This window comes from Rhinolophus sinicus, linkage group LG07 (genome assembly GCF_036562045.2).
Source record: "Rhinolophus sinicus isolate RSC01 linkage group LG07, ASM3656204v1, whole genome shotgun sequence".
NCBI classification, from domain to species: domain Eukaryota; kingdom Metazoa; phylum Chordata; class Mammalia; order Chiroptera; family Rhinolophidae; genus Rhinolophus; species Rhinolophus sinicus.
The window spans coordinates 83,218,784-83,246,048 of NC_133757.1; the positions used below are offsets into that span (position 1 = coordinate 83,218,784).

The 27,265-nt window shown below is 40.2% G+C and overlaps 1 protein-coding gene across 1 annotated transcript in view; it reads left to right on the forward strand.

Annotated features, from left to right (window-relative positions):
• The window catches only part of LOC109454333 (uncharacterized), a 90,168-nt gene extending 82,475 nt beyond the window's left edge, over positions 1-7,693 (forward strand). Inside the window, 3 exon segments of the mRNA XM_074338126.1 lie at positions 3,079-3,205; positions 3,577-3,631; positions 4,033-7,693. Of these exon segments, the coding sequence (XP_074194227.1) occupies positions 3,079-3,205; positions 3,577-3,631; positions 4,033-5,932 (2,082 nt within the window). The 3' untranslated portion in view covers positions 5,933-7,693.
• The last annotated feature ends 19,572 nt before the right edge of the window (positions 7,694-27,265 follow it).

Consider the following 27,265-nt stretch of genomic DNA (forward strand, 5'->3'; position numbering starts at 1 on the left):
TTATGTCATTTCCCATTTTTAATTTGTGTGTTCATTTTTACACTGCAAACTAAAACTTTTATATTGCATGTATTACTGACACTTTTTTCCCACTTCATTGTCTTTTAATTACCTTAATTTTAATATATTTGAATTTGTTAGTCTCTAGCTTTATGGCTTACTCTTTTTCTTATATGACAAAATTCTCCCTATTCTTGTGTCAATACATGACTTTTAAAAGTGTCCTAATTTAATTTTGCACATTTAAATCTACAGTGAATTGGCTATTGTCCGTGGAATAGCGGAGAATACAATGCATTTTTCCAATTAAATAACAGTTTGTCCTTGCCCCACGTATTCAAGTATCCCTGATATTTGCCCCTGCTCTATAATACCTGTTCTGTCCTTGACCAACTTTATATATTAAGTGCTGGCCCATGGAAGACCCTTTTCTTTCTTTTGATCTGCTTGTTTATTTCTCTGTTAATAGTGTACTGTCTGGGTTACTATAGCTTAAAAACCCTTGATGTATGTTAGATAGGCTGTCACTTTGTTCTTTAGAAGACTGTCCATTTTTAGACATTTGTCCCTCCTACTAGGTTTGAAGGAGTAGTTTTCGTTGACTACTGAAGAGTCTGTTTGGGGGATTAATGGAACTTTATAAAGATATTATTTGGGAGACGTGACATCTGGGTGACCACTGAATTCTTTCTAAGAACATGTGCCATCCTTTCATTCTAGTTGATATTATCCAAGAAAAAAAAATTTAAATTTTCCTTGAGGATCATTCACTATTATTTATTAATGTTGTTTGGTACTGAATTAAATTTAGTCTGGAAGAAATCAGGAGCAAGCTTCCAAATGTTGTCTCTTAATGTAACCACACAGGATGGGCTCAGTTCTTCAAGAAGTTGTGAGTACATGTCTGAATTACTATCTACCAGGGAAGCTCAGTAAAGACTCAGTGCCCAGAGTGTTTTCTGGGGGATAATCATGTCAGCACTGTCTGACGAATGTGTAAACTACACAAAACAGGAGTTTATCTTATACCATATTGTTTGCATAAACGCTTTAGGCACACTGAGGCACTGTTATCCATAAGAGTGGTGGGATCACTCTTGAAATTCTGGTTCCCATGTACCAGCAAAGGACAAACTTTGTTACCCAGAGTTTGTAAAGATATGTATAATCTTGGGCCTGCTAATATTCACTTCTCCTGCACACTAGGTAGTAGGGCTTTTTTATGAGTAAGCACTACCGATCTGCTGTAGAAACAGTAATCAGGGCTGAGCCAGGCAGTGCATCTTACTCCCTGGACCCACAACAAGAAAGGTGTTCTTGGTTTGCTGTTGGTCTACCAAATAGGTGAATTCTACCATCAGAATTGCTGGGTGGAAGCCTTTTCTCTGTTCCCTACACATCAGTTAGGCACTTATGCCACTTGGATTCCTATCCTCAGAATGGGTGGTCATGCTGCTGTGCTCACATGGGAACTTGGAAATGGGAGAAGTTGGGAGGAGAGCCTCTACAGTGGCTGGTTGGGTATCTCTTGTTGATTAAATTAGAGAAAGGGGATTTTATGGGTTGTTGTTTTTTAAGCACTGTTGAACTCTTTTTGTATTTTATAACCATGTACAAATTAGTCATCAAATCATCGGGGACTTCAGTGAACTCCCTTGCAAATTCCATGTCTTAACTTGTTCCTCAAGGTCATCAGGCCCAGGTTACAGTGTTATGATTCTGCTGGGAAGAACTCTTCTCTGTGATTTTATCATCTCAGCGTGCATGCCTATATGTTCTAAAAGTGGGTGGGAAGCAACCCTGAGGCTCATGAGTATAGGGATTTGGGGGCTATCTAAGTTGTCATGACTTCTTCCTTGTGTTTGAGCTTTATTTTCCAAATAACTTCCTGGCCCCATGAAATGAGACAAAGCAAAGAAGGTAAAACTGATTCTGTGATAAATATTTTACAAACCAATTATAATTCATACTGCTCTACAAGAATATTTTCATTGAGTCAACTGGATCTGACTACTTTTAATAACCTGGAGTACTTTAGGACCCTATGGGCAATTGGATCTTGTTACAAGTTAGATTTCACAGGCCTCCTGGCCTCTTATGTTTGGTGATGAGAAGAAAAAGTTTCCAGGTCTTCATGTGTTTTTTATTCATTAAAACCTCATGCAGATATGATACTGTGCTTTATGGAGTGATGAGTGATATGGTGGGTATTAAAGAAGGAGATGGGGCCGGCCTGGTGGCTCAGGCGGTTGGAGCTCTGTGCTCCTAATGCTGAAGGCTTCCGGGTCGATTCCCACATGGGCCAGTGGGATTTAAACCACAAGGTTGCCAGTTCAACTCCTCGACTCCCACAAGGGATGGTGGGCTCTGCCCCCTGCAACTAAGATTGAACACGGCACATTGAGCTGAGCTGCCACTGAGCTCCCGGATGGCTCAGTTGGTTGGAGTGCATCCTCTCAACCACAACGCTGCCAGTTCCACTCCCGCAAGGGATGGTGGGCTGTGCCCCCTGCAACTAACAATGGCAACTGGACCTGGAGCTGAGCTGTGCCCTCCACAACTAAGATTGAAAGGACAACTTGAAGCTGAACAGCACCCTCCACAACTAAGATTGAAAGGACAACAACTTGACTTGGAAAAAGTCCTGGAAGTACACACTGTTCCCCAATAAAGTCCTGTTCCCTTTCCCTAATAAAATCTTAAAAAAGAAAAAAAAGATGGAAGAGGTTTTTTGTTTGTTTGTTTTACAATAAATTGATGTGCTTCAACTGGAAATATTTCTTTCATTGATATGCTTCAACTGGAAATATTTCTTTCATTTGTATAGCATTTATCTCATTTCTCCAAGGTGCTCTGTATTCTGATATTAGACAGCAATGAATACTGACGTGATCATAATAAAAAACGTAGCAATACCTTCCTTGTGTTCATGATGCTATTAAATTTATGAGGAAGTAAGTGTGGCCAATAAGTAATAGTTCTGCCAACAAAGTCATGTGAATTTCTGTGAATTGAGTATAGATTCCTAGTGCTGTTCATATCACCCATTCTCCTGTATACGTATTTGGGATGTTTTAGGATTCAGTGGCCTTTGAGGATGTGAGTGTGAAGTTCACCCTGGAGGAGTGGGCTCTGCTGGATCCTTCACAGAAGAAACTCTACAGAGATGTGATGTGGGAAACCTTCAGGAACCTGGCTTCAATTGGTAGGGAAGACAACATTCTTACTTGCTTAGTCAATTAGAAAACCAGTGTTGCAACTAAATATAATGCAAGGTGGTTACTAATCAGAGGGATCACTGCATAAATTATATAAATGTCTAACCACCATGCTGTACACCTGAAACTAATATAAAACAATATTGAATGTCAACTGTAATTGAAAAACAAACAAAAAAAACAAACACCAAAACCAGTGTTGCATGTTCATCAGTGGAGTTCCAAGGAGTGAAATGTGGAGAGGGAATACATTGGTAAATAAACCAGGCATGATCACAGCTCATCATGGAGTTGTTATGTAACAATTTTTCTATAAGGTTTTATAGTTTATAATGATTTTTCCTGGTCTGCATTTTAGGAGAAATATGCAAAGACATTGAAGATCATTATGAAAAGCATGGGACAAATTTAAGGTGAGTCACACAAAAGAAAGCAATATCCTACAAGAGAATCTTAGTATGTCATAAAATTTTAAAAACAGCATATATTAATAAAACAAATCAGCCAAGTTTCAAATTGACCTATCCTTGGAATATTTTCATCAATTTTTTTTCTTCAAATGTGGTTTACATGTTTAGTTTCAAAAATAGTACATTTGGAAACAGTATTTTGAAATGCCATTTATGAATACACTGTTTTGATAATAGCTATGGGCAAGCCCTCTTGCTGAGCATTTAGCATATTTACTTTCAACCAATCAGAAAGCACTTAAAATTTACACTTTCCTTTATTATGGTAAAATTGACGTTGTAATTAGTTAATATAAAATTATTAGTAAATAAGATACTGAAATTATGCTTTTCACTTTTTACAGCAGTCATATAGTAGAGAGACTGGGTAAAAGTAAAGAAGGTGGTCAGTATGTAAAAACCTTCAGCCAGATTCCAATTCACAATGAGAAAGAGAAAACGACAGGAATGAAACTATGTGAATGCAGTATGTGTGGACAAGTCTTCATGAATCAGTCATTGTTTAATAGCCACATGAAATCTCACACTACACCCAAACCATACGAGTATCAGGAATATGAAGAAAAGCCATATAAATGTAAAGAATGTGGGAAAGCCTTCAAGTATCGCCAATCCATTCGAAGACATGAAAGGATTCACACTGGATTGAAACCTTATATATGTAAGCACTGTGGTAAAGCTTTCAGTTGTCTCAGTTACTGTCGAATTCATGAAATATCTCACACAGGAGAGAAACCGTATGAATGTAAGCAATGTGGTAAAGCTTTCAGTTGTCCCAACTACTTTAGAAAACATGAAAGAACTCATACTGGAGAGAAACCTTATGAATGTAAGCAGTGTGGTAAAGCCTTTAGCTGTCCCACATCCTTTCGAAGTCATGAAAGGATACACAGTGGTGAAAAGCCCTATGAATGTAAAAAATGTGGCAAAGCTTTCAGTTGTCCAAGTTACTTTAGAAAACATAAAAGAATTCATACTGGAGAGAAACCCTATGAATGTAAGCAGTGTGGTAAAGCCTTTAGCTGTCCCACATCCTTTCGAAGTCATGAAAGGATACACAGTGGTGAAAAGCCCTATGAATGTAAAAAATGTGGCAAAGCTTTCAGTTGTCCAAGTTACTTTAGAAAACATAAAAGAATTCATACTGGAGAGAAACCCTATGAATGTAAGCAGTGTGGTAAAGCCTTCAGTTGTCCCAGATCCTTTCGAAGTCATGAAAGGAGACACAGTGGAGAAAAGCCCTATGAATGTAAAAAATGTGGTAAAGCCTTCAGTTGTCCAAATTATTTTCGAAAACATGAACGAAGTCATACTGGAGAGAAACTCTATGAATGTAAGGAATGTGGGAAAGCCTTCAGTTGTCCAAGTTATTTTCGAAAACATGAACGAAACCATACTGGAGAGAAACCCTATGAATGTAAGGAATGTGGGAAAGCCTTAAGTTCTCTCACCAACTTTCGAAGACACATGATGAAGCACACCGGAGATGGGCCTTATAAGTGTAAGGAGTGTGGGAAAGTCTTTGATTGTCCCAATTACTTTCAGTATCATGAAAGCACACATAGTGGAGAAAAGCCATATGAATGTAAGGAATGTGGTAAGTCCTTTAGTACTCCCAGGTCCCTTCAAAATCATGAAAAGACTCACACTAGGAAAAAACCTCACAAATGTAAGGAATGTGGTAAAGCCTTCAGTTTTCCCTGTTCACTTCAAAAGCATGAAAGAAGTCATACTGGGGAGAAACCCTATGAATGTAAGCAATGTGGTAAAGCCTTCACTTATCTCAGTTCCATTCAAAAACATGAAAGAGCTCACAGTGGAGAGAAACCCTATGAATGTAAGGAATGTGGGAAAGCCTTCATCTCTCTCTCTAATGTTCAAAGACATATGATAAAGCACACTGGAGATGGACCTTGTAAATGTAAGGAATGTGGGAAAGCCTTCGATTGTCCTAGTTCATTACGAACACATGAAAGAACTCACACCGGAGAGAAACCCTATCAATGTAAAAATTGTAGTAAAGCCTTCAGTCGTCCCAGTTCTTTACGAAATCATGAAAGAACTCATACCTAAGAGAAAGTCTATGAATATAAGGAATGTGGGAGAGGCTTTCATGGTCATGTAAGAATGCACACTGGAGAGATACTGTATAGATATGTAGAGAATGTGGAAAAGCCTCCATCTGTCTCGTTTCCTTGGGAAGCCATTAAACAAACAAAAACACAGTGGAGGAAATTCTATTGAATGTAAACAATATAGGAAAACCTTCACTTACCTCAAATCCCTACAAAATCATGTGAGAATGTATACTGAATAGAAATTGTATAACTGAAAAATAAGACAAGGTTTTTAATTTTAACAAATATTTTCAAAGTAGTGTTAAAAGTGCATCAGCATTAAATCATATTGTTGTAATAATATAGGTAGTCTGGTGAAAATTCATGTAGGATACTCTAGAAATTTCACGATATGAAAGAAATGTTATAAACATACATATATGATCTTTGTTACTGATTTATTGTTTAAGTAATTCTCTGTAGTATGCAGTTCTGCTTACTTTTGCAAGTAAATATTGAAGTGAGATAATTCTGTAGTTACTGTTTAAGCAAGAGTTACTAAGTTTAATAGGTCATTTTGTTCCTTTAGTCAGTAAAATTTTTGTGCTTCTATTTTGAAGTCTGTTAGATCCATGGGTGAATTGAAGTGTATCTCTAAAATGCAAGTAGATTTAATTTTTACATAATCCTGTAATTGATCTGTTAGGAAAGGATCATTGAAAAATGACACTTTGGTATTTGTTTTTTTTCCTACTGGTCTCCCGTGACAAGTACTTTTACTATATATATATATTTCTGTTAAAAAAGTGAAATATATGTGTATATATACAGAAAACTACCTTTTCATCAGCCTGAAGAGCCTTATTTTCCTTGCCAATACATGTTTGACATAAATGTGTAAATATGCCAAGTTCATCACATAGTCTCCTGTGAATTATTATTCTAACATATTGTCCCTTACTCTTTATCATTTCTTCTGTTTGGGATTTGGGCTGTGGAGTTTGCATTAAGAAGAGAGAATTGTAATAGGACAATAACATCTAAAGTTAGAGATGACCTTTCTTGACTGTTACATCAATGTAATGTGTGAACTACGTTTTCTACAATCTATTGCCTTTATATTTCCATGTTACAATTCACCAAATCCTATCTTACATGAAACTTGGAACGCAGAAGTGAAATAGTATTAGGCAGGTTTTGGAGCCACCTGTATAGATAAGACAGAGAGATGTATAGGGCCTTTGTGAACACTTGCTTCCAGACCATTTTCCTCATTCTTTGCCCTGCTAATCAAGAATATCCTCAAAACCACCAGTGTCTGCTTGACTTCCATTTGATTTCAGCTCTAGGCTTCCACAGTTGTCTCCAAAGTTCGACATGAAAGATCCAGTGCAGTTTGGATTCTCCTGTAAGCCTTCACATGTCCACCAGGCAACAAATGTAGACTGTCATCACTGAGAATGTTCTCTGAAGCACAAACTCCACTCTTCTCTAGATTGTATTTATATAAGATCTAATTTGTACAGTAAACACCTTGTTCTGTTAATACCACTAGTGACTATGTGTTCCTGATTCTACTATGACAGCTACAATGGTGCCGTCCAAACGAACCATGTTGGAATTTGTTCCTCTGCTGCACTGAGCAGTGACTGCTCTGACCCAGTGCTTCCATGTGAGAATTGGCAGCTTCCTCATATCAGGCAGATTCTGGGTGTTTCCTTTTACTCATAGTTGAGCTTAATCCTTCAAAATACTTTGAATCATCTTTGATTGCACATGATTGAAAGTTTGTGCATTTTTTCTCTAATGAGTGCTTCTGCAGTTTTTTTCTTAGAAACACTTTATTAACTGTTTAACAGACACTCGTATGCTAAGAAATATTACTGTGTTTTTCATTTCCTAAATGTATACATTAAAATATTCCTGTAATTATGGATTTTTAGATCAATGTGTAAGTTTCTTCATTTAATTTTTATATGTTCTGAATCAATATTATTACATGCATACAAATTCAAATATTTTTTTCCTCAGGCAAAAAATTATATTTACAATTTTTGTCATGAGGCTACTTTCTTATTTCTAAACCAAAAAACTTAAATATTTTTTTCAATCCCCTCTTGCCAAAAACCACTAGGTCACGTCTATAGTCAGAGGGGTTCATGAATTTTAGTACAGTGGTCCTCCCTATCTGCAGGGGAGATGTTCCAAAACCCCCAGTGGATGCCTGAAACCATGGATAGTGCCAAATATATATATGGTTATTTCCTGTACATACATAATTTGATACATTTATTTATAAACTAGGCATAATAAGACATTAACAACCATAGCAAACAAAATAGAACAATTGTAGCAATAGGCTGTATTAAAAATTACATAAATGTGGTCTATTTCACAATATCTTATTGTACTCTTCTTGTGATGATGTGAGATGATAAAATGCCTACACTCTTCTTGTGATGATGTGAGATGATAAAATGCCTACACTCTTCTTGTGATGATGTGAGATGATAAAATGCCTACATGATGCGATGAAGTGATGTGAATGATGTAGGCATTGTGGCATTGCATTATGCTGCTATTGACCTAACGTGTCAGAAGGAGAATCATCTGCTTCGAGTGATTCTGGAGCATCAAGCCGTAACAACTCAGTGGTTGGATATCAGGAGCGGAAGATGTTGATGGCTGGGGATCCTCAGTAGTTGGAGGTGTTTTTTGCCAGTATCTCTTGGAAGAACATTATATTCAGAAGTTGGTGTCTCTTTTTAACTCATCAAAATGTTGCTGCAGAGGCTGTAATCCTTTGGTGATCATACATGTGATTTTAATGCTGTGTTTTATCCATTGATCATATTCCATAATTTTGCCCTTTAATGTCTGCACAATTTGAAACATTAGCAAATTTCAATAATGTCTATATTGCTGGTTCTACTTCAGTTTTTTTTTCCCTCTTCCTCTGTAGATGACTTAACAAGTTCTTCCAATTCCTCATTTGTTGGCACTTCTCAAGGGCCTTCAATATGATCTTGCACTTTTTCATCAAGCATGTTAGCAAATACTCCACTAACTTGTCTTGCTGCATAAATGGTTTTCCTAACTTCTTCATCAATCCTCAGAAAGCCTTTAAAATAGTTCACAACTTCATAAGTTCTTCCAGAAGGCATTGACATTTTCCGGTTTTAATTCATCCATTGCAGTTTTTATGAATGTTACTGCATCAACAATAGTGAATGATTTCCAGGCATGCATCATTATGTCCAGATTTGGTGATCAAATGCAATCAAATACCAGGTGAGTGTATGTGGCCTTGATAAAACAAATGATGCCCTGATCATGGGGCTCAAGCAATAAAGTTGTATTTTGAGATAAAAATACAACCTCAACATTTTCATTTTCATAGCAAACAGATTCAGGATTGCCAGATGCATTGTCTATTATTAACAGGACTTTAAATTTCAACACTTCCTCTTTCAGGTTTTTTTTCCCATTAAAAAAAATTTTTTTTTCAATCTTCCAAGTATTCTTTCATTTCTGGGAGAAAGCCTTGGTGGAACCATTCCATAAACAAGATAGCTGTCACCTCTGCTTTCTTATTACATTGCCAGAACACAAGCAGATAATTTTTGGTTTGGGGAGCACAGGGATTCTTTTCTTTTTATACTATGGTTGGCTTTATCATATACCCTGAAGCTTTGCCACGTCATACCAGAGTTAATCTGTCCTTCCGTGTTTTATGTCCTGGTGCCTCCTTTGCACTTTTATGAATGTAGGTTCTATTGGGCAGCTTCCAGAAGAGCCCAGTTTCATTGCAATTGATGACTTGCTTTGAATGGTATCCTTTCTCCTTTATCAACTTCAACTTTACTAGAATTGTGGTAGCAGCTTCATCAGCAGATGCAGCCTCTCCAAGAATTTTATATTTTTCAGTCCAAACCTATTCCTGAATCTGTGTAACCATCCTTTACTTGCAGTAAATGGCTTTGTGTCACTTGTTTCAGAGGCTCCCGTGAAATCTTTGTATAGACTTAATGCTTTCTGGCACAACTTGTGGTCAGTTGGAACACATTTCCTGTTCATATCTTCCACCCACATTTTTAATGCCTTTTCCATCTTAACTAAGCACTTGTCATGCACTTTAGCCATAACTTTTGCAGTTTGAGGTGCAATAGCAAAACTAGCACAATTTCTTTTTCCTTCTTCACAATTTCATGGATAAAAGACTTGACTTACCATAGTTCTTAGCAACCTCAGCATGATTTTTTTCTTAATGCTGAGAACTTTCACCTTTTCACCTAAATGAAGCAAATTACAGCTTCTCTTTGGCATGTTTAAATTGCCAACATCACTATTCTTGTGCTTTGGGGCCATTATCAAGTAAAATACGTTATTTAAACACAAGCACTGAGATAGCACAATAGTCGATCTCATAATTGAGATGGCTAGTGAATACAGTGTTGATACAATGAACAAAGGTGATAGAGTGAGACTGACTGCATTATGTGACTCAGAATGGTGAGCAATTTAAAACTTACAAATTTTTATTTCTGGAATTTTTCATTTAATATTTTTGGATCACAGTTGACTTCAGGTACTAAATCCATGGAAAGCAAAACCATGAGTGTGGGGGGGGAAACTACGGTAATAAGAATGACAACAAACTATAAATGACAGTGGGGTAAACAATAATAGCACACTCAGAAGGACTTCTTGTTAGATTTTGGCTTGTGTTAGATGATTTGATTGCTATTCAAGGAAGGAAGACATTCTGTATTGGATGCTGTGAGGAAATTAACATAATTCTTCATGGGTAATCATAATAGTTCATATCTAGCAGACAAAAAAATGGCATAATGCTAAACCTAATTTGTAGGAAGGATAAGTTCTATTAGTGAAAAGTGGGCAATTTTGGTTATTTTTATTCTTTGGAAACTTGTTCTCTTTCATCATTTATCCAGACATGAATGCCTTTGTTTTTGTCTTGATCCATCATAATAACAAAGTAGCTTTGGTGATGGACGTATGTGACATTTTCCCTTCAACAGGATAGATCTAGGCTTAGCACAGTTGTGCTAGGCCAGCTCACAGCTGTCTGGAACAGTTTTTGCCTTTTTTGTTATTAAAATACTAAAATATTTCCTATAGTATATTGAACGTTTCTCCATAAAGTACCTCACTTAAAATATAAACATATATTTCTATTCATGTATTCCTTAGCAAGGTATATAAAACTTGTTATCTCCTATATGAGTTAACTGAGGCTTATAAATTTAGGTAAATTGTCAGAGAACACAAACCTACCAAGGAACAAAGTCAGGATCCCTCTTCCAATGACGGTTTTCTTTCTGAAAGCAAGAGGTTAATTTTTCAACATCCCTCCTATGCCAGGATGATGTGTAGGCTGAAAACATACAACTTAGCACAAATATTGAAGGCACTCTGGATAGACAGGCTGAGAAAAAAAGTTCTTACACTCTTGATGCTTATGTTTATGTTGGAAAAAAGATGGTTAAATGAAAAATCTTTTTCTAAGTTGAAAATAAAGGTGTTGAAGGAAAGGAAACAATGACAGCTGAGATAATAGGAAGCTGGGGTGGACTGTATATCTTTATGGAGGGTAGGGGCCTCAGTGAATGAGGATATCATTTAAAATTTTTAATTTAAGTATAGTTGCTGTGCATTCTTAACATTGGTTATATTAGTTTCAGGTGTACAATGTAGTGATTCCACATTTTTATACCTTACAGTGTGATCACCCCACTAATTTTAGTAGTCACTGTGTAAACTTACCACAGTATTATTGACTATATTCCCCTTCCCCTTTTCACCCATCCCACCCTTCTGGTAACCATCCCTTTGGTCTCTGTTTCTATGAGTCTGTTTTTGTTTTTGTTTTTTAGATTCCACATATAAGTGAAACCAGTTTGTCTTCCTCTGCCTGACTTACTTCATTTTGAATAATACCCTAGTGAGGGGCAAAGGAGTATGGCAACATCCTCAAACTGGGAAACTTCCTATGCCTTTTTATAAGAGGAGTAGCTGGACAGATTTTGTTCCAGTGATGTGCAAAGTCCCTAAAGTCCATATTAGCTGTTTGCAGGGATCATTTCCATGTGTTTACACTTCCAGGAGCTGTCATGGAAGATGGGGTAAAAGCTGACAGCTTTTGTTTCACTAAACGGCAAAGGAAATCCAAACTTAGTACCTTTTTTTAGTGCTAATTTATGTTTTCTTAGCAGTGTAGAGATTATGTGATTTTTATAATTATTGGTATCTCATGTGAGCCCCCGTCCCCATCATTCTTCCCATCAAGCATGTGAAGAATGTTAAACACAGAGTCTTACCCAAATATACATAGCTCATAATAGTGGAATCACTGAGTTTTGAAGGCATAATGTGTGCCCCTCTATAGTGCAATATCAAAAATTTTAATCTCAGAAGAACACTGCAAGGTTTGTATAATTAAGCAGTTTTACAAATGTGGCATCAGTTTCCAAATAGACCTCATAAAGCAACATGGTGTTCCGCTTATATGATGTTTTGGAAAAGGCAAAAGTATAGGAACCTAAAACATCAGTGTTAAAGGTGGAGGGTTGTTCAGTATAAATGGGCACCACAAGAGGGTCTCTTTGGGCTGATGGAGTGCTTTCCACCTTGATGGTGGTATAACTATACATTTGTGAAAACTCACAACTACTCTTAAAACAGTATGTGTATATACTATAATTAATAGGAAACAATAAAAATATTTTTTCATGCTCGGAAAATGTTAAACTCTCCTGAGTTTGATTGCTACCTGTGTAACACTTCCTTCCACCACCTTCTTAAGAAGTGAGAAGAGTGGGAAAGAAGGATATGTGCCAATACAGACCCTTCTTGGAACCCATTCTGAAGTTAGAAAGTTTCCTCTAGGGCTACACCTGCCCGCATTCACACAACTAGTGAGAGTGACAGGGCTCCCAATGCCCACTATCGAGATGATACCAGGTTTCTCAGGTCACATCTGGGAAATGCCGCGGTCTGAAACAAGTGCATCTGACAGATCTCCCAAGCGGGATGGGCCTGCGTATAACCTAACTTAATCCCTGGGCGTCAGCATCCCGTCTTCCCAGAGCAGGTCTTGAGGCCATTTCCAGCTCTTAAGGTTCCCATCTCAAGCCCACTCTGCCTGCTCTCTGGAAAACATGTTTAAATACAACACCTGTCCCACTCTGGAAATTTTCTGTGTTGCAGCCCTAAGTGGCTTTGAGGTGAAGCACTGACAGAGCCCAGAACCCATGTCATGAGGCACAAGCCCCTCGAACACAATAATCCCCGCTGTTGCATCATCTCACAAAGAAGCACGTTTAACAATAGTCTCACAACACCAATGTCCAAAGGAGATGCCCCTCTTCTAGCTCTAGGACTCCCTCAGGAGCCCTGCTGTCCCTAAGTCACCTTCCCCAAGTTCTGCAGCGCATTCCACCCTGTGGTTTCAGCAGCGCATGCGCTGACCACGTCCAGCGCCCTCATCTCAGAGCTGCCTCCAGAGGGAGTGGAGGAGCCACCAAGACCTGTGCCTACTTTCTTTGGGAACAGGACTCACCCTGCGGAATTCCAGCCCGTGGCCTGTGGGAAACAGCGATCTCAGCCAGGGCCTCCGCCTCTCCCAGCCCCATCACGTCACATGGCTCCCACAATGCAGTGCGGCACCACGCCAAAGGAAGTGAGAACAAATGCCAGGGATTTCAGCCTTCCCTGAAGTGCGCAGGCGCAGGAGGTGGTGCCCCTCTGCGTGTTGGAGGCCACACCCGCTGCTTCTTGAAGGGAAGAGGCAGAAATGAGCCCAACCACATAGTGACCTGCTCTTGCAACAGCTTGTAGTGCTTTTCTGGGTCTCTCAGGTGATCTCTCTGTGTCTGGGAGACCTGGGGTTCGAGGTCCAGAGGCTGAGCTTCCTCCCCATCAGCAGACGTTCAAGGGTGGGCAGTGATTAAGCTTCGGTGACGGCACGTCCCTGCAGGGCTGACCCCAGGACATCTGCGAGCAGATGAGACCTCAGGGAGATAGATGATGGACATCATACCATGGAGACCGCAGCAGAAGACATGGCGTCTGGGTGAGTACTCACAAACCTTTGTTGTCCTGCCTGAGCTTCCAATGGGAAAGCAAAGTGAGGAAAGTTATGTGGTGAGGAGTGCCAATCAGGAAGTGATTATAGCCGAGTGAGAGGCTGGGACAAGATAACTCCCTCCGTTCCTGGCCCTGACTCTCATCTCTTCATGCTCCTGAGTTGTGGTTCTTGTAGAGATGGTCGTATTGTACTCTGCAGGCTCAGAAAGTGTGAAGTCCCCTAGCCATCAGGAGAGGCAGATGGACATTCTTTGGGGGATTGGTTTGGGGGCCAGGAGACACCCCTCAGTCACATGGGATGGGGCTGAGAACGGTTCACTGTTAAGATCAAGTGCATGTGGGCCTGTGATGAGATTTGTGTAAAACCCCGGTGTATGTATGTGTCTTTCAGGCCAGTTATTCAATAAGTATCAATCTCCTCCTATATAACAGCTTTTAGTAGATGCTGTAGTGAATGAAATGGAACAAATACCCATGTTCCTTGAAGCTGCCATTGTAGGAGACAAGAAACAAGAGCTGTAAGTAATCAGATGGTGCTTAGTCTAAGGAGGGAGAGAAACCTGGGGAGGAGTTGTTGAAGGCCTGGACTGTGGGTGTCTGGGCCATTATCTCTGAGGATTTTTTAGTCATGTGTCTGTTTGGTTATGTGCACATATGTGTCCAGTGACAATCTGTGTGATTTTGTGTGTCTGTCTGGGAGTTATATGTGTATGTCCTTAAAATCTAGAATGCTTTTATTTCATCTGGTTCCTCATTGCCCAGGTAGCACTTCCCTTACCATGTTAAATTGAACTGTTGCAAGCAGACAAATCCTTGCCTTCTGATTGTTTTAATCATGTTTTCTTTTCTGTATCTTAGTTTTGACATCTTGGGGAGCCTCTTAGACATAGGGAGATACTGCCCTTCCCAGGGGTACCTAATTCCACATTGGTGGTGATGGTGATAGCCTGCCTGGAACATGCTTTCCTTTTCTTTTTCTTTTTTTTATTGGGGAATATTGGGGAACAATGTGTTTTTTCCAGGGCCCATCAGCTCCAAGTCATTGTCCTTCAATCTAGTTATGGAGGGCACAGATCAGCTACAAGTCCAGTTGCTGTTTTCAATCTTAGTTACAGGGAGCACAGCCCACCATCCCATGCGGGAATTGAACTGCAACTTTATTGTTGAGAGCTCATGCTCTAACCAACTGAGCCATCTGGCCGCCCTTCCAGCAACTCAACAGCAGCTCAGCAGCAGCTCATTGTCTTCAATTTAATTGTGGAGGGCACAGCTCACTGGCCATGTGGGAATCGAACCGGGAACCCTGTTATTCAGAGCTCGCGCTCTAACCAACTGAGCCATCCAGCCACCCCTGGAACATGCTTTTCACGTGCATACTTTAATATTCTAAAGACCTAATTGTTTTTATTGAAAATAATACTGTATTCGTAGAACAATCTTTTCACAGCACACTCCGGGAGACAAAAAGCCTGAACACCACACTCTGCTACCTAGAGATTTTGTTTACTGGAAAAGACACCTACAAAATAACTCCCTTCAGCCTTGCTGGAGGGGCCCCTGTTAGGTACTGTTGACTAACCCTTGTGCTGCCAAACACCAAAGAGTGGATTCTTGGATTCGTGTGTCACACCTAAAAAAGACACCAAACCCCGACTGGACCTGTCCATCATCCGGTGATCTGAAATTCAGGATCTCCAGGAATTGAAACAGATGGCATCTGAAGGAGAGTTTTCCCAAAAATGACCATGCCAGGCCAATACACCCTTTTCATACCTTTGCTTCTTACTTTAATTTTCCCCTCTCTTTCTTCGAAGAACAATGTCCCTGTCAGCATTTCCTAATCTATTGTGAAAAGGGGAAACCTCTCCATTTGTTGTTATCTGTCAATAGAAGCCTCAATTGTCCAAGACAGTAATGATACTTTAGCTCACCCTGTAAGCAGTTTCACTTTCAAATTATTCCACAAGTCTGTTTTATAAACTCATTCCTTGCTTCAACCTAACCCAATCCTGCAATGGGAAAATGAGATCTCTTGAACATCTATATAAGAAATTCTGAGGGACAGCCTGTGTGAATCGAGCCATTCGTAAGCTTGCTGACATATCCGTATATTAGGCAGCCTTTTTTTTTTTTAATAGGGTCAAGTAAAGTCAGTTATCAAAGTAATCTGACTTTTTAAAATTAGTTTCAGGTGTACAAAACAATGTCATAGTTAGACATTTATCATTTATATCCCTCACACAGTGATAACCCCTCTCCCCCCATCTACTACCCTTCTGACATTGCTTACTGCCATTTCCACTGTCTTTATTCCTAATGCTGTACTCCACTTCTTTTATATACATAAAATTATAGTTGACATTCATTATTCAGCTTCAGCTTCAGGTGTACAGTGCAGTGATCAGGCATCTACATCATCCCTGAGGTGGTCTCCCTAAGACAAGTGTCCATCGGATACCCTACAAAATCTTTACAACATTATTGATTACGTTCCCTAGATTGACTTACATATCCCCGTGGCCATCTTGTGGTTACCGATTGTGCTTTCTAATCCCCTCACCTTCCCCCTTATCCCCACTCCCCACTCCCATCTAAAAACCCTCAGTTTTTCTTCTGTGTCTCTGAGATTGTTTCTGATTAGTTCATTCATTTATTATTTTCTTTAGATTCCACATATAAGTGAGATCATATGGTATTTGTCTTTCTCTGTCTGACTTATTTCACTTAACATAATGTTCTCTAGGTCCAATTAGGCAGCCTTTTGTTATGTAATAATATAGTACCTGAGCCTTGGTTGAATGATACGAATGCCTCTATGCTAATCAATGGGTCCATAGATACTACTATCACTTATGTGAGAACCTTAAACACATTTCCTGGCTACATCTTTTTATGTGGAGGTTTTGGTAATGGCCTTAGTTCTCAGGTAACTCATTTCTTTGACAGTTGGAAGATAAAAGGACAGTGTGCCCTTGCTATACCCACTGTTGCAGTCTCTCTTCATAAGGAAACAAGCCTCCCATTGTTCCCTTCCATTGAACCTCTATAACCAGAACTTCCAGGAGGTCTGCATGTTTCTGGGTTTGCTTCCACAGTTTTCTTTCCATGGATCTGAGTGTCAGTAAAAGAAAGATCAGAAATTTCTCCCTTACATAAGGAGAGTTGGCCAATGCCACAGCCAGAGCAGTTTTATCTCAGTAATAATTGCTTGACTTACTGGCTAAAATAGCTCCTAAATCATCCTGTGTCTTTATGGAAAAACAAGCTAGTGCACATGCTTATTTTTCAACAAACCCATGTTTGTTGTTGTCTTGAGTAGTTGGGGGTCCACAACTTTTGATGTTTGTTTACTGACACCTTAAGCCCCACCCCTCTTTTTCCCCCTCCTGCTTCTTACCTGTCAGGCTGATGAGAAGCCTGGAGGCTCCTGCACTGGGAGCTGCTGCTCGATGGGGAGCCCTCCTGTGAGCTGTGCTGCCCTGGGCTGTATCGCTGTATCGTGGACCCACCCAGCCTGGGGTCTGTATACAGAGGACTCTGAATTGTCCGGACTTTAGGGGGAAGTCTTGGGAGGGTAAGAGGATGGTTATACTTTGTGAATGAGGTGAGCCCATCAAAAGTTCAGTTCTTAAGGCACAGTTATTTCAAAGAGAAAATGAAGACACAAGGAAAGGCAGCCAGTAGGTGGTGAGATTCCAGGGGTTCACCAGGACCCCTAAGTAATACTGCTGCTGTTTGCTGCCCGCGTCTAATGCGACAAAGATCCTGACCCTCTGGGTTATTCAGGACAACACCCATAGCCTCACTGTGGCACAGCAGAGGGATTACTTCCAACCTGACTTAAGCCCTGATTCCTTAAACTCTATACAGCAACCAGTTGTCATAGAGGAGGCCGATAACACTGATGGTAGTGATTTGAGGCTCTCTGGGTATTGAGGAGGCCACTGAAGGGATATGACCTCCGGTTGACCCTCAAGCTGGACCCTGGCCATCAGAGGCTCCTGACCCACTTCTCTGTCTCTGGAATGGGCTTGCGTTTCTTCTCTAGAAGCTACCCCAAGCACATAGCCTTGAGATAGTAATGTGGTTGTGGGGACAGAGCCAGGAGTGCAGTTTCCAGGCTCTCAGCCTCACGTGGAAAGGTGCTGGCTCAGGTAGTAAATGGCCATCAACTGTGATTGGATGGCCATCAGCTGTGGCTAGTTGGCCGTCAGCTATAACCAGTGAGCCATTGGCCACTAATATAACTGCTGTGACTACGCTAGCAGCAAATGGGGGCTAGCAAGGAGATGGTGGCTGAGCTAACAAGCACGGATTGCGAGAGGCGGATGCCACCAGAGAGAATATAGTGGTATGACTCCTCCATCTATGGCTCCGTGGGTGTTCCTTTTTGGCCTCACCATATCCTGCATTCTTATGTGGGGAGCAGAAGCTGAGACCCCGCAGGCCACCCCACAGGACAGTGGTGTTGAGACCTTCTGGATGGTATATAGGACTGAACCCAATTACAGCCTGTGGGGACAGCCAGGAGTGCAGTTTCCAGGCCCTCGCCCTCATGTGGAAAGGTGCTCACTAGGGTAGTAAATGGCCATCAACTGTAATTGGATGGCCATCAGCTGTGGCTCGTTGGCCATCAGCTGTAACCAGTGAGCCATTGGCCACTAATATAACTGCTGTGGCTACGCTAGCAGAAAATAGGGGCTAGCAAGAAGATGGTGGCTGAGCTAGCAAGAGCGGATTGCAGTTAGCACGGCGGATTGCAGCTAGCAAGTGAAGTTGATCGGCAGAGAACCAGACGGCAGGTTGCGGATCGTGTGGTTCCTGCTTCCTGTGTCTCCAACCCAGCCGCCAGCGAGACTATAGTGGTATGACTCCCCTATCTATGGCTCCGTGGGTGTTACTTTTTGGCCTCACCATATCCTGCGTTCTTATGTGGGGAGCGGAAGCTGAGGCAAGAATGATGGGATATGTTTGAAGCAAGGGAGAGTATTTTGAGGGGGACTAATGACAATGTGTTTTTTACGGTAATAACTTTTTTTATTTAAACATTCACCATATTGTTTATGTTAAACATTCACACATACTGTTTAGGAACTGGGAACAATCAACCCTTCGCTATCTAGGTTTTCTATATAATTTTAAATCCTTTAAGGCCCTGCATAATTTCAATTGGGCCATATTAATTAATTTATTCAGTGGGTAAGGTCCGTGGGGTCCCACTTTGTCAAGCCAATCTGTAAGTGGCAAAGAGTTCCTTTAATTTTAAGTCATGAATCATTGGTTCAGAGCCTCCCTCCTCAGTGTGGGATATTTTAAGACAACGGGTGTTGTAACCACGGAGAATTTAGGCAAGACCACAGTTCTGATGGTTAAGGAGAAACACTGTCCTGTTTTTATATTGTTCTCTATATTATATTCATTAACCCCTCCTAAGATCATCAGTGGTAACTTGCTTAAATTTAATGGGATCCCAGGTATAACTGTAATTTGAGAGCTAGTATTGATTAACTGCTTGAAAGTTTCTGAATTAGTGCGTTAACTCAACTTATGTTGCAGAGGCACCAAATGCATGCACTTTTTAATGTGTTTTGCTATGTAAATTCTATTAGTATATTTTGGATTTCAAATTGTGGACCTCTGTTTCAGTATTTTATCTATTATTTCCTTCCTCCTGACCTACCCTGTTTTGTTTCTTCATCACTGGATAACTTGGTGGGGAGGAGGTGCCTCTCTATCCTGCTATTTGTTAACTTGTTTCTGCTGAGAGGATCAAAACAGTACCCTCAGGGCTAGGAGCCTCTCCCAGGAGAAATGGTTTGTTCTGTAGGGTTTAAGGACCCTCGGCTTAAAAAAGGTTTGAACTAATCCCTTGGCTGTGCCCCATTGAGGCGATGGCTGTTGTCCCCTTAACACTGAGGGTCAGGATCTGGGCTGCAGTAGAGGCAGGGGCAGCAGCAGCAGAGGCACTGAGGGGTCCTGGGGAGCCCTCTGGTATCAGGAGTGGACTCAGCCAGCCACCTACTGGCTGCCCTCCCCTCGCCCCTTTTCACTTAAATAATGGCTCCTTCAGAGGCTACCACTAGATGGGGCCACTTCTGGCACAGGTAATAGTTGGCTTTCTTGCCCGCCCCCTCATGTCACACAGGCAGCTATTGTGGTTGGATCTCCTCCTTACTCTAGAGAGACCACCCAGGCTTTCTCATCAGCTTGTCCAGGTGGGGGCACAAGGGGTTTCCAAAAATATGGAGACCACTACTTATTACAAGATCAAAGGTGGGTAAAATAAAAATACGCATTTGCAATTGATTTATATCAAGAAACACTAACAGGAGGCTCAAGAAATGATCAAAACTGTACTTGGGGTGGCTGAAGTAACAGCCATGGAAGGGGTCAGGATGTGTTGCAGGGGAATTTTCCTTAATTAGACTTTCCTGCTTTACAGATTTACTTAAAATAAACAGAGAAATTTATGTGTACTATAGTTTACTATTTAACAGTCTTTATTTAACTTTTGTACATAGGAAACCATTAGAAGATTTAATATCTTTAAACACTAATGGCTACAAATGTATAAACCATACAAAATGAAAATGTTCAAATCTCTTGCTAAATAAGAGGACATGTGGAGTCCTAGTTCGTCCTTCCCCTATATCTCACCCTTGGGGGTATTTTCAGGAATAAGTAGAATATTATAATCACCAGAGGGTTCATTTTAGCCCCTTAAATGTAGTGGGATTGTCAAAGATTTACATAAGCTTTCAGCAGTTTTCCTCATTTCAATTACAATAGGAATTCAGTTGCTTTAGCCTTTTTAATTTTCAATGTGCATACAAAACCTGATCTGAAAATAAAAAATGTACATCAGAACTTCAACGCATTCATCTCACATCTTCAGGTTGTCTTGCCTAAAAGGAACAAAAACTATTTGGTTCCACAATTCTCTTGCTTTCCTCACCTCACAGCTCTGTCATATTCCAGTCTCAGAGCCCAAGTGCTCAGGGAAACCAGAGCCAAAGGGCTGCTCTATTCAGGCGATAAAGGACCCAAAGGAAAGAAACACAAGTATTGGAATCAGCTCAGATGAGCAGCCTGCTTCCCACAGGACAGAAGGAAAGCCATTTTCAGAAGGTTCCACATTCCAGACTCCAGGTTGAGACAGAACCCCTGGAGTGGGTCAGTCCCTGGGGAAGGAGGGAGGGACACCTGAGCAGCCCCAGGAATGAACTCAGGGAGCTCCCACACCCTCCTCTCCCCGGGGAATAATGGAAACGCTCCCTCTCTCAGGCTTCATCTCAGTGAAGAAACTCTCGGCTGGATTCACTTTAAGGTTCTGACCCAAATGAATTCCCAATTCACGAACCCTAACCCGGACACAAAACTCAGTCCAGTGTTTGTAGGATGCAGCAAAATCACACAAACCCAATATTAATGTACATAGGAGAAAAGTGTAAAGCATTTTTCTATTCAACCAGGAAATCTACAAATATTATTTTCAGAAAACAATTATATTAACTAATAATTATTTCCACAGCAACAAACTGTTGTAGAAACCATTAATCATACTTGAACAATTCTGGTGTTCCAGTCTAAGCCCTGGAATTCTGTTCACATTCCCCTCAACGCCCTAAAGAAAAAATAAAGAAGAGACCTCAGAATCTCACTCCTCCTGAGAAGGAAAATGAGAAACAAGAAGTTTAAACACATTCACTGTAATACTGGAATATTTTGTTTTTCTGAAATTCATTTGTCTTTCCTCCTTGGAAATATTGTATACTGCGTTTCAAGATTTATTAATTATTTTATAGTTATTGAAAAATGGAGACTTTAAAAAACTTAATACATCTTTTGAGGCTGACAGACTCAAGGAGAGGCAGTGCTGACAGGACAGATCACCCAGGAAAGTTTCCAAAGAGGAGCCTCCACCGCATTCCCAAAGGATGTCTGTGCCCAGGGCAGGTCCTGAGGGAGAGGAACAGGGATTTCATACAACGTATTCAACGTGATTATTCTTGGCTTTCCTCTCATGTAAAATATTCAGAGACAAAATATAAATATTTGAAAAGGAGCCACCCTTGACTCTGAAATTTCCTTCAAAGTTTGTTTCTGGTTTATAAACCAAGCTTTATCATTTGTTAACTAACACTCTTTCCCCACAAACCTAAAAGCCTCTGAAAGAACTTGTTTCATGCCTCTATATCCAGAACCTATGGTGCCTTGATTAATTTTGAGCTTGATTAAGTGTGTTTTGAGTCTAGAGTGCCTAGTAGAAAAGGGAGACACAAAAGCTAGTATTAACATATGGTCTCTCAGAAAGGCATGATTGAAATAGTGGTCCTCTGTGTCTTTTGCTAGGTTTGTGTTTCTGACACTTTATCTAACCATATAGGCCTCAGTTGACTTATTAATAGTGTTAAAATAATTAATAAAATGTCTTAGTTGACCTAAGCAAATTTTATTCATACTTCATGAAGGGGCAGTTTCTATTCTCAAGAGTACTGACAACTGCACACAAGGGGCAGTGCAGCTGTGGTAGGGGAAGGCATTCAGGGAATAAGGAGTTTTTGGTGTCAGTTCATTGGCTGGGGTTGCACATCTGACCTGATTAAGAACAAAGAAATCATTGTGGCAGCTGAGGATTGATGGCAGCTGAGGATTGGCTCTGGGGTCTAGCCAGATATACTGTGTTTCTGCTCAAGCGGAGCATTTATAGGAACAGGAAAGGTATCTAAGTTTCAGTTTGCTGATATGGCTTACCAAACAGAAGCGGCTCCATCTTGGGCATAGAAACTTATTTCAACAAAACAGACTAAAAAAGTATTACAGAGTTTGCTAAGGAGTAAGGAATTTGTATAGTATTACTAAGTTACTGTATGGAAACACTTAAAACAATGTCAACTACACTGTAAGAAATGTTCAAATGCTTAGATAATAATTGAGAAGGAAAATATAATACTGGATAATTAGGAACAGCCTCCCACTCACCGGTAGAACATGTCTTATTCTGTTGAAGAGAAAAATGTTACATTCCTGCACCACCAGACAATGCTGTTTGCTGACTGTGATGGAAACAGCAGAACAAGATCAAAAGACGTTTAAAATCATGTCTCTAAAAAATGGTAAAAGAGAAGAAAGTCCAATCCACAAAATGACCAAACATCCAAACGATTATTATTACCAATCACAGAATTATATTTACTGCCTCACAGACACCCAATAGAGAGGAACATCTGGCTTCATTAAATATCAGTCAAATCACCTGACAGCAGTTCAAATTCTATAATAAGCCCTTTTGAGCACCCTTACTGATACACCTACAGTCATTTATCATTTGCAGTTGTTTGTTACTACAAGTTAATATACTGCTCTTCTCTATCACTGCAGGCATGTCGTGGTGGTTTTGGCAACAGGGTATTGAGAGAAACATAATTTATGTTTTTGTTATTATGAGTGAATGAGTACTTTAATCACAAAAACTTAAAACTATATGAGAATGAAAATTAGTGATCCAAGATGGTGGAGCAGATACACGCTGCCTGTCTCATCCTGTGAACACATCAAAATTACAACTAAATTATAGGACAATCAACCTGGAGAACCATCTGAAGTCTGCCTCAACAGAAGCTTTATAACTAAGAATATAAAGGAAGAAGCCACGAGGAGACTGGTTGGAGGGGTGGATACACGAAACAGGCTGACCCCAAACCTCCTGTGGCGGATGAAAATTGGGAGGGATATTTTGGCCATAGAGGTTACCCCTGGAGGAGTCAGGGACCCTACCCCCTACCAGCCTCCCCAGCCCAGAGTACTGGTGCCAGGAAGAGGAGCCCCCACAACATCTGTCTGTGAAAAACAGTGGGGATTCCGACCTTCTGGGTGGGATGGTAGACTACAGGAAACCCAGATGTCCCTTTAAAGGGCCCACACAGGCACTCACCCTGGTTGGTCACTGTGCTGGACATGAAGGATCACTTTGTAGCTCCTACCAGGTACTCCCTGGCTGGTCACAGGCAGCAGCTGACCTAGGCCTACACTGGAGCCCCTCCCAAGAGGCCCCAGAACCAATATACAAGGTCAGGCAATTAAGTTCGCAAACTCATCCTAGAAAAAGTGCTACATACCTCATTGCTGAATATCACTACAGCCACCTTCGAAGTACTCCCCTTGGGAAGCTATGCACTGATGCCAGCACCTCGTTCACCCTTCAAAGCAATTTTGGAACTCTTTCTGGAATGGCCATTACAGCTGCTGTTGGAGTATGCTTGATGTCCTGAATGTCATCAAAATGTCTTCCCTTCAATATTTCCTTTATTTTTGGGTAAAGAAAGAAGTCATTGGGGGCCAGATCAGGTGAGTAAGGAGGGTGTTCCAATACAGTTATTTGTTTACTGGCTAAAAACTCCTTCACAGACAGTGCTGTGTGAGCTGGTGCATTGTCATGATGCAAGAGCCGTGAATTGTTGGCGAAAAGTTCGGGTCATCTAACTTTTTCACACAGCCTTTTCAGCACTTCCAAATAGTAAACTTGGTTAACTGTTTGTCCAGTTGGTACAAATTCATAATGAATATTCCCTCTGATATAAGAAAAGGTCAGCAACATCGTTGCAACACATTCTTGAACTTAATTGTCAGACCTCGTACTTGGAGGTTGGCTTCAGACCACAGCAGAGCACCACCCAATTAGCCTCACAAGTGGCACACCCAAAGCGCAGTCTCAACAGGCACCAGAGCCCACGGGGATGAATCCTGCTCCATGTGGTAAGCCCCCCCCCCCGGGCCCCTCCCCAGAAGCCCAGAAGCTGTGACATGGCCAAACTCCATAGCCAGTCAGCCTGAGGATCAATCCCACTCACTGATGTGCCTATAGTAATCAAGGTTCAAATATAATGGGAGGGCACACACAACCCACACAAAGGATACTCCTGGAGCACCCAGTGCAGGTAACTAGGGAGATTGTGCCACTGGGCCCCACAGGGCACCTAGTACATGAGGCCACCCGGCAAGACTGGGAGGTATAGCTAATACATAGAAACAAACACAGAGAGACAACCAAAATGAGGAAACAAAGAAATACATCCCAAATGAAAGAACAGAAGAAAACTTCAGAAAAAGAACTAAACGAAATGGAGGCAAGTAACTTACCAGAGACAGAACTCAAGGAACTTAGAACTTCAACAAAGAGATAGTACATGTGAAAAAACTAACATAGAACCAGTCAGAAGTGAAGAATATAATAATTGAAATGAAGAATTCACTAGAAGGAATCCCCAGCAGACTACATGAAGCAAAGGATGGAATCAACAATTTGGAAGACAAGGTAGCATAAAACCCGCAATCGGAAGAGTAAAAGGAAAACATTTTTTGAAAAATGAGGATAGTTTAAGAGACCTCTGGGGCAACATCAAGTATAATAACATTCGCATCATAGGGGTACCAGAAGAAGAGAGAAAGCAAGGAATTGAGAAACTATTTGATGAAATAATTGACTGAAAATTTTCCTAATCTGATGAAGGAAATAGACATACAAGCCCAGAAAGCACAGAGAGTCCCAAACAAGATGAACCCAACAGGCCCACACCAAGAAACATCATAATTAAAATGCCAAAGGTTAAAGACAAAAAGAGAATCCTAAAAGCAGCAAGAGATAGGCAACAAGTAACTTATAAGTGAGCTCCCATAAGATTATCAGCTGATTTCTCAACAGAAACTTTGCAGGCCAGAAGGGATTGGCAGGAAGTATTCAAAGTGATGAAAGGCAAGGAGTTTTCACAAATGTATAATTATACTGCCATAAAAAGATTTAAAACATGCCATCACCCCCAAGAGAACATGATTGTGATGCCCGTTTGAAAGAAAACACTTCAATACAAAAGTTAATGTTATAAAAAATAGATTGAATTCTTTTGTTCTTTATAAAAACTCGTACCTATTACTTTTGTTTCCCATTCTTATATGACATGTGCTGAAAGTCAAAGCATATGGAAATGAAACCTTTGAAAAGCAAAATGGGCTGTGGGCTGTGTGGATCAACATAAAAGACTTCCAGCCATTCCTGCAACAAAAACACTGAAAATCTCTCATATCTCCTTTTATACTCAGTTAGGATGTTACTCAAAATGACATCTTCTCTACAGCTCACCTCAATTATTCCTTGGATGACTGCTCTACACATCCATAGCTCCTTGTGGTGTTTCCACTGGGAAATCACAGTAGACTTGCATAGATGTCACCCTACTCATAGATTAAACTCAGGATGGGCTAGAATGGTGCATGTGAACTTAGGTGTTTCCATGAATGGGAGGAACTCCATGGTGTAATGAGAGATACACTGTGTCACTCAGTGTGTACAGCAGCAGAGTGAAAATGTCAAATACTGTAACATTTTTTAAATTTAAAGCTTGATGAAAATCCTGTCAGAAATGATGATACACTCTAAAAGACACAACAAATATCTTTGGTCCAGATCAATAGCAAATCCCAATCAAACATAACAATGCCCAAACTCTTTATTCTTTATACAAAATATTCTTAATACAAAATGTTTCACAATTGCAAAAATAAAGACAAACCAAATATATATCTCTATCTTTATGGGTAATCTTTACTGTTAATCACAGAAATGCAGGAATCTGTTGCTTTTTGTATTTACTTCCACACCCAAGCAGTTCCTAAAACAATGTTTAGATATATTACATGGTAAAAATTCTAATTATCAATAATCACCAAGGCCCATACCCTGATAGCAAGGATATATACACACACAGCCTCCCTATTGATGTCACATCAATTTTTACTTTCCTTCAATGCCCTTATTTCCAACCTATCAACTAGAGCTTTACCACCTGTTAACCATCTCTTTTCCCACAAAAATATAAGCACCAGGACTGCAAGAACAAGTTCGTCTTCATGTCACTACATCCAAATACTGCAGTGCCTTGATTATTTCTGCTAAATTGGGTTCAATGACTATAAAGTGTCTGGGAATGAGGGGCGTTGAAATATTAGCATCAAGAGCATAATCTCGAAGCAGGAAATGCTTGATTGGACCTGTGGTCCTGTCTTTCTCCCTTGCTAGGCTTGTGTTCTCTCACAATTTACTAAACATATAAACCTCAGTTGAGTCAAATAGAAGATATTAAAAATATAATTTAGTATATTAAGAAGCAACTTTATATATTTTAACTGAGGTACTTTATGGTAAACTGTGTCACCATAGGAAACACACCATAAGGTGGAAATGCAAACGCTTTTCCAAAGGACCAGGAGCTGGCCTTGCACTCATTGCAAGGTCAACTCTTTTCCTGTTGAAGAAAAAAATGTCACACACCTCCTTCATTAAAAATAAGCAGTGACCATAATGAACTAAGATATTTATAGGGGTATTTTTTAACCATATATTTAAAAATGATTTAAA